Raw genomic sequence first — 14,076 nt, 5'->3', positions numbered from 1 at the left:
GAATAAACTTCGAGCGACAGAGATGCCAGAGTGGGCGCTTAAAAGCAGCTTAAATTTTAAGTGACCCAGGAAAATGACCGAAAACATACGAATTGTGCATACATTCCAATTTAAACTAAAAATTTTTAAAACTTTACATATATTTGGTAATATATTTTCATTTCTTTAAAGTTGATTAATGTCCGTATCTAAAAACTAGCTACAAAGTAGCCAGACTGTTTGCCATGACCACTGTACCAACATCACAACACAACAAAACAAAAACACAGCTCAAAAAGATAGATGCAGCGAAGAAAAGCAAAAAAACAGACGCTGCGAAATCGACAAGGACTCGAAAAAGGAAACTTGGTAATTTGCAAGACTTAGATACGCGACACAAGGATGAGCACTTCCGGCGCAGTTGATCAGTACACGGTGCTAACCGGCGACCGTTCCAAGATCAAGGATTTGCTCTGCAGCCGCCTTACGGAATGTGGCTGGCGGGACGAGGTGCGTCTGATGTGCCGCAACATCCTGATGGAGAAGGGCACCAACAACAGCTTCACCGTAGAGCAGCTGATCGCCGAGGTAACACCCAAGGCACGCACCCTGGTCCCGGATGCCGTCAAAAAGGAGCTGCTTATGAAGATACGCACCATTCTCACGGAAATTGAGGAGGAACCCGATGAGCCAGAGGACGAATCCTAACTTTAACTCAGCGTCATTGGATTTGTATATTAATAAAGTTTATTTGTACGATTTTATACATAAATCCCGACCAGGGAACGTGTACACAAAGTCGCAGGGACAGACACCAAACACAGACACACAACACACAGATTCAGTCGGGCGTGGGGCACACGGAGCTGTTGCTGCCGAAATCGAAGCCCTCGGTATCGGGTATCTCAATCAGCGACTTGGCAATGCCACCGAGTGGCGGCAGCATGTGCCCGGCTAGATTAGTCGGAGCTGCCGCTGGAGGAGCAGGCTGGTTAGGATGATTGGGATGAGCAAGTGGAGCCGCTGTGGAGGTAATGCTACTGCTGGGCTGCGAGTACTTTCTCACCCAGTCGTTGGGATGCATCTTCTTCTTGTGGTTGTGCATGTTGGCATGAGACTTGAAGGTGCGCGTACAAAACTGGCATTGGTACAGATCGATGCCCGTGTGAGTGGCCATGTGCTCCTGTAATGAAAACGTTCCGGGATTAGCACGATCAGAATCTGATACGCTGGTCAACTCACGGCCAATGCCCGCGGCAGCTTGAACTCCTTGTCGCAGAGACTGCACTTGTGCCGCTTGGCGGAGTGATGGTACCGCATGTGGCTGCTGAGTGCGGCACGGGATGACTTCTCTGCATTGCAGAGCAGGCATCGGTACTTGGTGTCGCCGTCGCGGTCATCGTGGCGTGCCAGATGCTTGCGCAGGCTCCGTTCGTCCCGCAGCCAGCGGCCGCACAGGGTACACTGCACCTCCGCCACCGGCCCGTCCGGATGCAACGCCTTCTTGTGGATGAGAAAGTTGGCCTTGCTCCTGAAGTGTGTACCGCATATGTCGCATATGATGGGCGTAAAGTCTGCCGCATGCATGCGCTTTACATGGGCACTTAGCTCAAACTTGGTGCGGAATCTATGAAAGTAAGAGAGCAACGCATTAGTACATTCGCCTACCAGTCTAGCGCCACTCACGTCTTGCTGCAGGTGTCGCACACCTCGGGACGCTCGGTGCCCTTGTGTCCTTTAAGATGCATGGTCAGCAGGAATTTCTTGGCAAAGCGCGCCTCGCAGATGGCACACTGGTGGACCAGCTCTTGCTGCTGCGAGTGGAAGCGCAGCATGTGCATCACCTGGCTGTTGCGGTTAAGGAAGTTCTTGCGGCAGCTCTGGCAGCTAAAGTACTGCGGATCCTTGTGGCAGTGCAAATGGTCGACGTACAGTGTCCGCTTCTTGTACCGATTGTTGCAGCACTTCACATAGCCAGTGCAGTCGTGCTCCACGCGAAAGTGGCGCTTGAGATCGTTGAAGTCTTCCAGCGGGGCGGCGCAAATGGCGCAGTCGAGCTTAACATTGGCGGCTATATAGTCGTCCATTTCCTTGATGCTGCTGCGCTTGACGGGCACCTCCGAGGTATCATCATTATCGTCGGCGGTTACCAGTTTCTTGGTCTTGGGTCGGCCACGTTTGCCGCGCGGCTTTGGCTGTTCGTCGGCATCTGGTGTTAGCTCGCCCCCGACATCTTCTTCGTCCTCCTCGTCTTCGTCGCCATCCTGATCATCCTCTGCTCCAGCACTGCTGCGTTTAAGTTCCCTTTGCCGGGCTCTTGATTCCCGTAATGATAACTCTGTGATCTTGGCCTTGTTCTGCTGTTTGCGCTTCTCGTACTTCCTTTTGATGATTTGATGCGTTTGCTGCAGCGCAGTTTTGCGCGGCCTGCCCCTGGGGCGCGGTTTTACCGGATCCGGCTCCGGTTCTTCTTCTTCATCTGGCTGCGATTCCGGCTCGAAGTCCGGTTCAAAGGTGTCGCCATAGTCACTGTCTTTTTCATCGCCCGCGGACAAGGCGTCGATGACGGGTTCGCACAGTATGTGATCCTTGATGTCATCGCCCTCATAGCTGAGCTTTGGCTCGATTGGCGACTCCGTGTTCCACACGACCAGGGCGGGCTCCGGCTCCGTCAGTTCGGGCAGCTCCGGCAATTCAGTTTTCAGCTGCAAGGAGCGGTGCAGCGACCGCTGCTTCTCCGCTACCATGGAACAGAATTGCTCGATCTCGGCCAGCTGCCGCCAGCAGCGGTTGCACAGGCACGTGGACACCACGTCGTTTTCCGCCAACTGAAAGCGAACAATTCAATCATTAGAAAAAAACATCTTTTTGGGGTAGAAAAGTCCAAATCCACTCACCACCAGCAGCAGATGTCGCTCGATCAGCTCGGCCAGCTGGCGATGTGCCGGTTGTCCCATTGGCGGTTCCTGGCCGAAAATGGGCACCCCGTGCTCAGCATCCTCCAGGCAGAGTCGGCATATCATCTCATAAAAGGAAGGACACAAATCCCGAGTCGAATCGCGTTAAATGCAGCTGTTTTTGATTCGTTGCTGAGTTTTGTTATGTGAGCGTTACCGGACCGCGAAAAGAGACCTCCGCGACTGATTGTGCAAACACAAGAAAATAGGCTAGAAAAAATAGCTAAGAAGATAACCAACACATTGGTTCAATATTTTGTGACTAAAATTAATCAATTTAAATGCTTTTTTTGTATAAACTTTATTGCGGTAAGGTTAGTTTATTTCTGAGATGTATGCTTTTTGAAAGCTCTGAACTTTGACAACTTCCGCCTGACATATTGAGGATATCAATTGATGTCACATAAACTGCGACGAAAGATTCATTTCTTGCTGGTTGCTTGATGATGGCTGACGCATTGGCTTCGGCGGCGGTATTGGTCTCTCCTTGGGCTTGGAAATAGGCTCCTTAATAACCAATAAATCAGATTCGGATCCGTGCAGCAGATCCATATTTAAATCGATATTTTCTCCCAAAACCTCGTTGATGGTATCAGATAAGTTACCCATCTGTTTCCGCTTCTCTTCCAACTGCCTTTTGGCTATGGCATCGTTGACCAGATCCTCGATGCTGGGCGTTATTTGGAGGGCAGGACGATGACCGCTGGGCAGGAGATAGCGATCTGCCAAAACCATCAAATGGCTAAGAACGGAGCAAACTTGTTGCCACACCAATTCGCCCCATTCCAAGGTGATACGTCCCAGGACCTGGTCGAAGGATTCGTTACAGCTAAAGGATCGCAGGAACTCCTCGTAGATCACCTCACTGCCGCCGCCCACAGAGGGCAACATCCAGAACAGGAGAAGCACCTTGAACTCACTTAGCAATGGAATAAATGCCAGCAGACCCGCTGTGAAATAATCAAAGGCCACATAAACTCCATAGGCAATCCAGTAGATTAACCATCCGCGAAGATCATTGACGCTACAATTCTGACTTTTCAGGATCTTGTAGGACGCGAATGCTGGATAGAAACAGCCCACCAGAAGGGACAGTATGTGTATCACGATCGCATAAATCATTATTTGGAAATTTTGGATAATCTTAAAATTTTGGATTTTGAGAAAGTATATATATAGCTGTGTATTCGGTTCTCGATTTTGTTCATTTGGTTTGACTACTTGAACAAATACAATAAATTGAAATGTGATTCTAAACGCAAGGCCTGCTTAGCATTCATAAAATGACTTATGCCCTATAACCCTTTTCCCCTTTTTTAGTTCAGCTTTTTTTCAATGAGTATATATCTTTTTATTAATATTAAAAGTGCAATTTTTTATATCGTATATTTTAATTTGTATAAAAGGTTTTGGCTTGAAAAGAGCCAGAGCGAATTACGTTCAAAAGATGTGGCATCACTGGATCAGCGATGGGTGTTGGCAAGCGTTTACGGATTTAAAAACTGAAAACAAACGAAGCGACGCGATGGAGCCAGCCGAAAGTCCAGAAAAATTAATGAAATTCGTACGCCGCAGTGACGTACTGGAATACGTGGGCAACACGAGTGCCGTCGATCTATCGAGCGGTGATCTCTCCGACATCGATCTCAAGGACGTGCCGGCCCAACTGGAGGCCACTTTGAAACCGCGTCGCTATGAAGCAAGCACTTTGTTTAACATTGACCTGGACGATAGTAAGTGCAATCCTTGTGGTTAATTAAATTGCCATTTACTTAACGTACAGACTTTCAGTCTGGGATCCTAGCTGTCAGGAGGACGAGGTGCAGCAGTACAAGGAGCGCGCCCAGAAGGAGCAGCAAAAGTTCTTCGACTTTGTAATGCATGCGGCACTGGACACGGACAATCGCAAGGTTAGCTTCAAGCCAAACAAGGAGCAGCAGCGTTACCTAGATCAGGGACCCAATTTGCAAAACTTCGTGCGAAGCTCGTTGGCTTTCACAAACGCGGCCATCCGATTTCAGGCGGAGCACGAGGACATGATGGAGCTGCAGTGCAATATGGACGATCACTACCTATTCATGCGGAACACCATGATCAACAACGCTATACACCAGAATATGGCCAACCAACGGTGACCCTAAGCTATGCATAAATATACATATGTGAATTGTAGATATTGATAAATTAAATTAAGACTCAGAGATTGTAAGACGGTTTGCTTTTGGCTTATACAGTATAATTCGCTTAGCTGCCTCGAGTACTTTGCACAATGCCTCGATGCAGGTAACTTAAAAATGCAGCTAACTTAATTTTTTTTTTTCTATTTTCTATTTTCTATTCACACAAAAAAATGGAAAAATAATGCAGATATCTTGCCGATGCAGCTAACTATCGATGCAGCTAAGCGAATTATACTGTATTTATTTCTACCCTAATATGTAACTCCCTAAGTTGCACTTCTGATGATGGCTGCCTTTAAGTCTGACCGAAAGAAATGAAAACCGATCAAACGTCTTGAAAACATTGTCTGTATGTAAACTGAAGTTAACAAAGGTTTCGTTTTATGTTCTGGTCTACTCAGGCGTTAGGTCTACTTTAAATTGTGTGTATATTTGTGAGCTGCTTATTCCTTGTTCCAGGCTGCCAGGTATTTCATGAGGTCCGTGAGACTCTCGAAATCGGTGCGGCTGGCTGGTGGTTCGTCCTTGGTGATTCTTGGCAGTGCATTGCCCATCTTGAGGCGGAACTCCTGGAACTGCGAACGAAACGAAAGATTTAAAGCGAAATTCATTGAACAAATCGGAGGCATGCTCACATCCTTGGCTCCGGATAGCTTCCAGAAGCCGTAGCAGAAGGCGCCGGTGCCCATCACGGCGTACAGTGTGCCCCAGCCCAGCGCCCGCAGGGCCAGGGTGGCGCCCTCGTCCATCAGGATCATGCCTTGCCGCGTTCCAGCCTGCTGGAGGACCTTGCTATCCGTCTTCTTGGCGGTGGCCAGCGTGCGCGAGAAGCCGAACAGAGCGGACACCCCGCCCACCAAACCCAGAAAGGCGGCGGCTAGAAAGGAGGATGAAATGGAGTTGTACTTCAGTCAGTTGCTGGCTGATATATATGCGTGTGTCTGTATGTGTTTGGAGAACCACCTACCCTGGATGCGGAACTTGCGCTCCTTCTCGGCGGCCACTGCATCCGCGCTGGTGCCGGCCTCGCTCATCCTTCTCAATTGCGATTTATTGTTGTCGTAACTACTAATGCCCGAATTGGATCGCACAACACAGCTGATTGCTTGACCGCTCTTGACAACCAACACTGGTGCCGCAGCTGCCACTGCCACTGACGCGTTCGCAGAGGTGCTAAGATGGCGGGAGGGAAGCTAGAAGTGAAGTGCTAAAAGATAGTTCAAAATATTCAACAGGTACTGGCCTTTCTCACTGACTATGAGAGTCAATTTGATTTTAATGTGCTGCATTTAATTTATTTGTTAAATTACTAACTAATACTAATAGATATATTTATATAAAAGATATAGCTAAAAAACGTCAGTCTGGCAACCCTGCTACAACGACCGCAATATGGTATGGTATTTCGCCGCTCGCCCTGCAGTCACACTTTTCGGTCGGCGTTGTCCGCATTTTCACATCGCATCGCGTCTGAAAAAACGGGCTAATTCGCATTCGCAATCGCCTGTAGGGCCCGACTGGTATAGAATGCACGCCCAGCGTGCCAGCAACAAACAGTGATTGTTTACCCAGCCTTCTATTTGGGCTTTCGCGTTTTTCGAGCTCCTTCTTTTCCCTTCCCGGTCGTATCCCTTGCCTTTTGCACGAGGTGAAAAGTGTGACGACGCAGCAGAAAAAGCAAAAGCAAAAAAAAGGTGGAACAAAAAAAAACCGCACACACACACCGAAAGCAGGCTCCACTTTGGTCTAGTGGCCACCAGTATCGCTGACGACCAGGATGAGCACCCCCACGGACTCGAAGGCGCCGTTGCGCCAGGTGAAGCGCGTACAGTTCGGCATTTTGTCCCCTGATGAAATTGTAAGTGCGGCTCACAGATTCATTCGATCGACGCCATATTGAAAAATTGAACAATATTGTAAACGCAAAAATAGCATTCCATCAATTCGCAATTCGTATATCGTGGTTTTATATGGTCTATATGGGAAATGCTTATTTCATGTTCACATGCATTCCAGTAACGCGAGCAGGACAACAAATAACAGATAGTTCAAGTCCTGTATCTTTAGGATCTTAAGCGAAACTCACTAAATATTCGATTAACTCGTAAAACCCTTGTATCAGAAATGTTTTCCAGCTGAATATCATTACTTCTCAATAAAGTTTATGAATATATTACGTAAAGAAATTGTATATTTGTTATTAGTTTCCTGGGAAAGTTCCAAGTCATAGCAAAATAAAACACAATTATACCCTGCTTAGATTTTGGGAACTTGGAATCTATTATTTCGAATATCAAGTTATTGATGCGTATATCTAAAGGGTTCAAGACAAGGGAATTCAGATATATATATTCTATCTATGATCCTTCAAGCACCTGTTGGCCATATCAATATGACACGCACTTTAAGAATTTGACTTTATTTGATCCACATGTGTTACTTCTTTCCTGCTTGCAGCGTCGCATGTCCGTCACCGAGGGTGGCGTCCAGTTTGCGGAGACAATGGAGGGCGGACGACCAAAGCTGGGCGGATTGATGGATCCGCGCCAGGGTGTCATAGACAGGACGTCGCGCTGTCAGACGTGCGCCGGCAATATGACCGAGTGCCCCGGTCACTTTGGACACATCGACCTGGCCAAACCAGTGTTCCACATCGGCTTCATCACCAAGACAATTAAGATTTTGCGATGTGTGTGCTTCTACTGCTCCAAAATGTTGGTCTCGCCACACAATCCAAAGATCAAGGAGATCGTTATGAAGTCTAGGGGACAGCCGCGTAAGCGCCTGGCCTACGTCTATGATCTGTGCAAGGGCAAGACGATTTGCGAGGGCGGCGAGGACATGGATCTCACCAAGGAGAACCAGCAGCCGGATCCAAACAAAAAGCCCGGCCACGGCGGTTGCGGTCACTACCAGCCGTCGATCCGGAGAACAGGACTGGATCTCACCGCCGAGTGGAAGCATCAGAACGAGGATTCGCAGGAGAAGAAGATCGTGGTCTCGGCAGAGCGGGTTTGGGAAATCCTTAAGCATATCACCGATGAGGAGTGCTTTATTCTGGGCATGGATCCCAAGTATGCGCGTCCCGATTGGATGATCGTGACCGTCCTGCCTGTTCCACCGTTGGCCGTACGGCCAGCGGTCGTGATGTTTGGTGCTGCCAAGAATCAGGATGATTTGACGCACAAGCTGTCCGATATCATCAAGGCAAACAATGAGCTTCGCAAGAACGAGGCCAGTGGTGCCGCAGCGCATGTGATCCAGGAGAACATCAAGATGCTGCAATTCCACGTCGCCACACTAGTGGACAACGATATGCCCGGCATGCCCAGGGCTATGCAAAAGTCGGGAAAACCCCTTAAAGCCATCAAGGCGCGACTCAAGGGTAAGGAGGGTAGGATTCGTGGCAACTTGATGGGCAAACGTGTCGACTTCTCCGCCCGTACTGTCATCACACCCGATCCAAATCTGCGTATCGATCAGGTCGGTGTGCCGCGTTCCATTGCCCAGAATCTAACCTTCCCCGAGCTGGTCACTCCCTTCAACATCGATCGCATGCAGGAGCTGGTGCGCAGGGGTAATTCGCAGTATCCGGGTGCCAAGTACATTGTGCGCGACAATGGCGAGCGTATTGATCTTCGCTTTCATCCTAAATCCTCTGATTTACATCTGCAGTGCGGCTACAAGGTAGAGCGGCATTTGCGCGACGACGATCTGGTGATCTTCAACCGACAGCCCACGCTGCACAAGATGAGTATGATGGGTCACAGGGTGAAAGTGTTGCCCTGGTCGACTTTCCGCATGAACCTGTCGTGTACATCGCCCTACAATGCTGATTTCGACGGCGATGAAATGAATTTGCACGTTCCGCAGTCCATGGAGACGCGCGCCGAGGTGGAGAACATCCACATCACACCCAGACAGATCATCACGCCGCAGGCGAACAAACCTGTCATGGGTATCGTGCAGGACACTCTGACTGCGGTGCGAAAGATGACCAAGCGCGACGTATTCATCACGCGCGAGCAGGTGATGAATCTGCTCATGTTCCTGCCCACGTGGGACGCTAAAATGCCGCAACCCTGCATCCTGAAACCGCGTCCCCTGTGGACGGGCAAACAGATCTTCTCCCTGATCATCCCCGGCAACGTGAACATGATACGCACACATTCCACGCATCCGGACGAGGAGGATGAAGGACCATACAAGTGGATCTCGCCCGGTGACACCAAGGTAATGGTGGAGCACGGTGAACTTATCATGGGGATCCTCTGCAAGAAGTCACTGGGTACATCAGCCGGATCACTGCTGCATATTTGTTTCCTGGAACTTGGTCACGATATCGCTGGTCGGTTCTATGGCAACATTCAGACCGTGATCAACAATTGGTTGCTTTTCGAGGGCCATAGTATCGGTATTGGTGACACTATTGCCGATCCCCAGACCTACAACGAGATCCAGCAGGCCATCAAGAAGGCAAAGGACGACGTGATAAACGTTATCCAAAAGGCCCACAACATGGAGCTGGAGCCCACGCCGGGTAATACTCTGCGTCAGACGTTCGAGAACAAGGTGAACCGTATCCTAAACGATGCTCGTGACAAGACTGGTGGTTCGGCCAAGAAATCTCTCACTGAGTACAACAATCTAAAGGCTATGGTGGTGTCTGGTTCCAAGGGTTCCAACATTAATATATCCCAGGTAAGCTACTGACTAGCGATTTTCATTCGAACTCATTTAATGTGCTGGCATTTTTATCTTCCAGGTTATTGCTTGTGTGGGTCAACAGAACGTGGAGGGTAAGCGAATCCCCTACGGTTTCCGCAAACGCACTCTTCCCCACTTTATTAAGGACGATTATGGTCCTGAGTCGCGCGGTTTCGTGGAGAATTCGTATCTTGCCGGCCTGACACCCTCTGAGTTCTATTTCCACGCTATGGGTGGTCGTGAAGGTCTTATCGATACTGCTGTAAAGACAGCTGAAACCGGTTACATCCAGCGTCGTCTTATAAAGGCTATGGAGTCGGTGATGGTTAACTACGACGGAACAGTGCGTAACTCGGTGGGCCAGCTTATTCAGCTGCGTTACGGCGAGGACGGTCTTTGCGGCGAGCTGGTTGAGTTCCAGAACATGCCAACGGTGAAACTGTCGAACAAGTCGTTTGAAAAGCGCTTCAAATTTGACTGGAGCAACGAGCGATTAATGAAAAAGGTATTTACGGATGATGTGATCAAGGAGATGACCGACAGCAGCGAAGCCATCCAGGAACTGGAGGCAGAGTGGGATCGTTTGGTTTCCGATCGCGACAGTTTGAGACAAATCTTCCCTAACGGCGAATCCAAGGTGGTACTGCCGTGCAACCTGCAGCGTATGATCTGGAATGTGCAGAAGATCTTTCACATCAACAAGCGCCTGCCCACGGATCTCTCGCCCATTCGGGTGATCAAGGGCGTTAAGACATTGCTCGAACGCTGTGTTATTGTCACGGGAAATGATCGAATTTCAAAGCAGGCCAACGAGAACGCCACGTTGCTATTCCAGTGCCTAATCCGTTCGACACTATGTACGAAATACGTGTCGGAGGAGTTCCGCCTGTCCACAGAGGCGTTTGAGTGGTTGGTCGGAGAAATCGAGACGCGTTTCCAACAGGCCCAGGCCAATCCCGGCGAGATGGTGGGTGCCCTGGCTGCCCAGAGTTTGGGTGAGCCCGCTACTCAGATGACACTGAACACCTTCCATTTTGCTGGTGTGTCTTCAAAGAACGTAACATTGGGTGTGCCGCGTCTCAAGGAGATTATCAACATATCCAAAAAGCCCAAAGCGCCGTCGCTAACCGTTTTCCTTACTGGCGGCGCTGCTCGCGATGCGGAGAAGGCCAAGAACGTACTGTGCCGCCTGGAGCATACCACGCTGCGCAAGGTTACGGCCAATACGGCTATTTACTACGACCCGGATCCGCAGAGAACGGTGATATCCGAGGATCAAGAATTTGTGAATGTCTACTACGAAATGCCCGACTTTGATCCCACACGCATTTCGCCCTGGTTGCTACGTATTGAATTGGACCGCAAGCGGATGACGGACAAGAAGCTGACAATGGAACAGATCGCCGAGAAGATTAACGTGGGCTTCGGGGAGGATCTCAATTGTATTTTCAATGACGACAATGCCGATAAGCTGGTGCTGCGCATTAGGATCATGAACAACGAAGAGAACAAGTTCCAGGACGAAGACGAGGCCGTCGACAAGATGGAGGACGACATGTTCTTGCGCTGCATTGAGGCCAACATGCTGTCGGACATGACACTGCAGGGTATCGAAGCCATCGGCAAGGTGTACATGCATCTGCCACAGACCGACAGCAAGAAGCGTATCGTGATCACTGAGACCGGAGAGTTTAAGGCCATCGGCGAGTGGCTGCTCGAGACGGACGGCACATCGATGATGAAAGTGCTGTCTGAGCGTGACGTGGACCCAATCCGAACATCCTCCAACGATATTTGCGAGATATTCCAGGTGCTGGGCATCGAGGCGGTGCGAAAGTCTGTCGAAAAGGAGATGAACGCCGTGTTGCAGTTCTACGGCCTGTACGTGAACTATCGTCACTTGGCCCTGTTGTGCGATGTGATGACGGCCAAGGGCCATCTGATGGCCATCACCCGTCACGGCATTAACAGGCAAGACACTGGTGCCCTTATGCGTTGCTCCTTTGAGGAGACAGTGGATGTGCTAATGGATGCCGCCGCTCACGCCGAAACGGATCCCATGAGGGGCGTCTCTGAGAACATTATCATGGGACAGCTGCCCAAAATGGGTACCGGCTGCTTTGACCTTCTGCTCGATGCAGAGAAGTGTCGTTTCGGCATCGAGATTCCCAATACGTTGGGCAACAGTATGCTAGGTGGCGCCGCTATGTTCATTGGCGGTGGATCGACACCGAGCATGACGCCACCGATGACGCCGTGGGCTAACTGCAACACGCCGCGATACTTCTCTCCACCCGGCCACGGTAAGTAAATCTATCCATTATGGGTTTTTGATTTTACTCTCGACTCAGCAACGCTATATCTTTTGTTAATTAACTTTTTTGATGCGATTGCCTAATATATTCAATCTCTTTCTTTCTTGTGCTTGCAGTAAGTGCCATGACTCCTGGCGGTCCCAGTTTCTCGCCTTCGGCTGCATCGGATGCGTCCGGAATGTCGCCTAGCTGGTCGCCGGCTCATCCGGGCTCATCGCCCAGTTCACCAGGACCTTCGATGTCGCCGTATTTCCCAGCCTCGCCGAGTGTTTCTCCCTCTTATTCGCCAACGAGTCCGAACTACACGGCATCTTCTCCCGGTGGAGCCTCGCCGAATTACTCGCCCTCGAGTCCGAACTATTCGCCGACGTCGCCGCTTTATGCAAGTCCACGTTACGCATCGACAACGCCAAATTTCAATCCACAGTCGACGGGTTACTCGCCATCTTCATCGGGATACTCGCCAACATCCCCGGTCTACTCGCCCACGGTGCAATTCCAGTCGAGTCCGTCGTTTGCGGGCAGCGGTAGCAACATTTACTCGCCGGGCAATGCGTACTCGCCCAGCTCGTCCAACTACTCCCCCAATTCACCATCCTACTCGCCGACATCACCATCGTACTCGCCGTCAAGTCCTTCGTACTCGCCAACGTCGCCTTGCTATTCGCCCACATCGCCTTCGTACTCGCCAACGAGTCCGAACTACACACCCGTAACACCCTCATACTCGCCGACAAGTCCGAACTATTCAGCGTCGCCGCAATATTCTCCAGCCTCGCCAGCTTACTCGCAAACGGGGGTGAAGTACTCACCGACATCGCCGACGTACTCGCCGCCGTCACCATCGTACGATGGGTCTCCCGGATCACCACAATATACGCCAGGATCTCCGCAGTACTCGCCGGCCTCGCCTAAGTACTCGCCGACCTCACCGCTGTACTCGCCCAGCTCGCCGCAGCACTCGCCCTCAAACCAGTACAGCCCAACAGGATCGACCTATTCGGCGACGAGTCCGCGGTACTCGCCGAACATGTCCATCTACTCGCCGAGCAGCACCAAGTACTCGCCCACCTCGCCAACGTACACACCGACGGCCCGCAACTACTCGCCCACGTCACCGATGTACTCGCCAACGGCTCCATCGCACTACAGTCCCACGAGTCCGGCCTACTCGCCCAGCAGTCCCACGTTCGAGGAGAGCGAAGACTGAGGAAGGGAGGACGGGGGTAGCTCCCCCAGCACGTCCCGATCTCCGGGGCGGTCAAGCCGTAGTTAAGTACCGACTACGCTCGATCGCCCGAACGGGAAAGGTGAATTTAATAATATTATGTTTGTATACAGCAAATAGGTCTCTCATACAAAATTCAATACTGTTTGCAAAAGTAGCTTTAAACAAGTTGTATAAATTAGCCTACAGTTTCGTATTTGGTTTTGTGGTAAAGTAAACATTTTGAATTGTTTGCGTTAACCAGAAAAGCGAATTCGAAGCCATTTATATTTGCACAAATTGTTTCAAGTTGCAATTCTCGAACTGTATTCGATAATGCGAATCTATTTCTTTGCACAACCCACTGTATGAAATTGTTTACTAACTGGAAGACTCTTGTCACTCTTCTGCAAAGTACTTTCACATTTTTTTGAATATCCCTATTCTTATTTTGCCTAATGTTAGTATAAAGACCCTAGTTATTAAAAACAACAACAAAACAAGCCAACGTCAGACACTATTTGTAGCGTTTTCCATATACCCTTTAAATCCCTAATTAACCCGATCAGTTGTTTTCGCCTGCACACAAATGTTACTTATAAAGCATAAGAATGCAGGCACCCACCCATACACTACACTATATATTCATATATATTTTTACGTCCGACACATTTTTGTAAATTATGACAGAAAACAAAATAGAAAATTATAAAATAAAAACCACAAAAAAA

At 49.6% G+C, this 14,076-nt stretch overlaps 6 protein-coding genes and 1 non-coding gene across 10 annotated transcripts, besides 1 other annotated feature; 4 read left to right on the top strand and 3 right to left on the bottom strand.

Annotated features, from left to right (window-relative positions):
* The first annotated feature begins 239 nt into the window (after positions 1 to 239).
* On the top strand, positions 240 to 742 carry e(y)2 (enhancer of yellow 2). The gene has a single exon (NM_080107.3). It carries the CDS (start codon positions 382 to 384, stop codon positions 685 to 687), a length of 306 nt encoding a protein of 101 aa, NP_524846.1. The 5' UTR covers positions 240 to 381; the 3' UTR covers positions 688 to 742.
* On the bottom strand, positions 708 to 3,129 carry CG11696 (uncharacterized protein). The gene is made up of 4 exons (NM_132503.3): positions 2,877 to 3,129; positions 1,666 to 2,807; positions 1,222 to 1,606; positions 708 to 1,162 (listed from the first exon to the last, which is right to left on the bottom strand). Exons 1-4 carry the CDS (start codon positions 3,000 to 3,002, stop codon positions 821 to 823), a joined length of 1,995 nt encoding a protein of 664 aa, NP_572731.1. The 5' UTR covers positions 3,003 to 3,129; the 3' UTR covers positions 708 to 820.
* Positions 3,130 to 3,219: 90 nt separating this feature from the next.
* Reepl1 (Receptor accessory protein like 1) lies at positions 3,220 to 4,153 on the bottom strand. Of its 2 annotated transcripts, NM_001272523.1 has the most exons (2): positions 3,798 to 4,153; positions 3,220 to 3,743 (listed from the first exon to the last, which is right to left on the bottom strand). In NM_001272523.1, the coding sequence occupies exons 1-2, from the start codon at positions 4,056 to 4,058 to the stop codon at positions 3,336 to 3,338; spliced, it is 669 nt and encodes a 222-aa protein (NP_001259452.1). In that variant the 5' UTR covers positions 4,059 to 4,153; the 3' UTR covers positions 3,220 to 3,335. The 2 variants fall into 2 exon arrangements, with proteins under 2 accessions (NP_001259452.1, NP_572730.1); NM_132502.2 differs by having other exon boundaries at positions 3,220 to 4,153.
* Positions 4,154 to 4,417: 264 nt separating this feature from the next.
* Kmn1 (kinetochore Mis12-Ndc80 network component 1) lies at positions 4,418 to 5,477 on the top strand. 2 transcript variants are annotated; one of them, NM_132501.3, is made up of 2 exons: positions 4,418 to 4,669; positions 4,728 to 5,477. In NM_132501.3, exons 1-2 carry the CDS (start codon positions 4,462 to 4,464, stop codon positions 5,069 to 5,071), a joined length of 552 nt encoding a protein of 183 aa, NP_572729.1. In that variant the 5' UTR covers positions 4,418 to 4,461; the 3' UTR covers positions 5,072 to 5,477. The 2 variants fall into 2 exon arrangements, with proteins under 2 accessions (NP_572729.1, NP_001303554.1); NM_001316625.1 differs by having other exon boundaries at positions 4,728 to 5,143.
* Positions 5,142 to 6,239, bottom strand: CG11699 (uncharacterized protein). Of its 2 annotated transcripts, NM_001316639.1 has the most exon segments (4): positions 5,142 to 5,167; positions 5,356 to 5,691; positions 5,752 to 5,993; positions 6,084 to 6,239. In NM_001316639.1, coding segments are annotated over 3 exon segments (441 nt in total). In that variant the 5' UTR covers positions 6,151 to 6,239; the 3' UTR covers positions 5,142 to 5,167; positions 5,356 to 5,559.
* Positions 5,168 to 5,353: a mobile genetic element.
* asRNA:CR44266 (antisense RNA:CR44266) lies at positions 5,502 to 6,405 on the top strand. The gene has a single exon (NR_123870.1).
* Positions 6,406 to 6,533: 128 nt separating this feature from the next.
* Polr2A (RNA polymerase II subunit A) lies at positions 6,534 to 14,060 on the top strand. Its single transcript, NM_078569.3, has 4 exons — positions 6,534 to 6,974; positions 7,574 to 9,817; positions 9,882 to 12,126; positions 12,255 to 14,060. The coding sequence occupies exons 1-4, from the start codon at positions 6,894 to 6,896 to the stop codon at positions 13,346 to 13,348; spliced, it is 5,664 nt and encodes a 1,887-aa protein (NP_511124.1). The 5' UTR covers positions 6,534 to 6,893; the 3' UTR covers positions 13,349 to 14,060.
* Positions 14,061 to 14,076: the final 16 nt, after the last annotated feature.

This window comes from Drosophila melanogaster, chromosome X, assembly GCF_000001215.4.
Source record: "Drosophila melanogaster chromosome X".
Lineage (NCBI taxonomy): Eukaryota > Metazoa > Arthropoda > Insecta > Diptera > Drosophilidae > Drosophila > Drosophila melanogaster.
The sequence above is the reverse complement of the archived record's forward strand: the minus strand, read 5'-3'. Positions and strand labels throughout refer to the sequence as shown.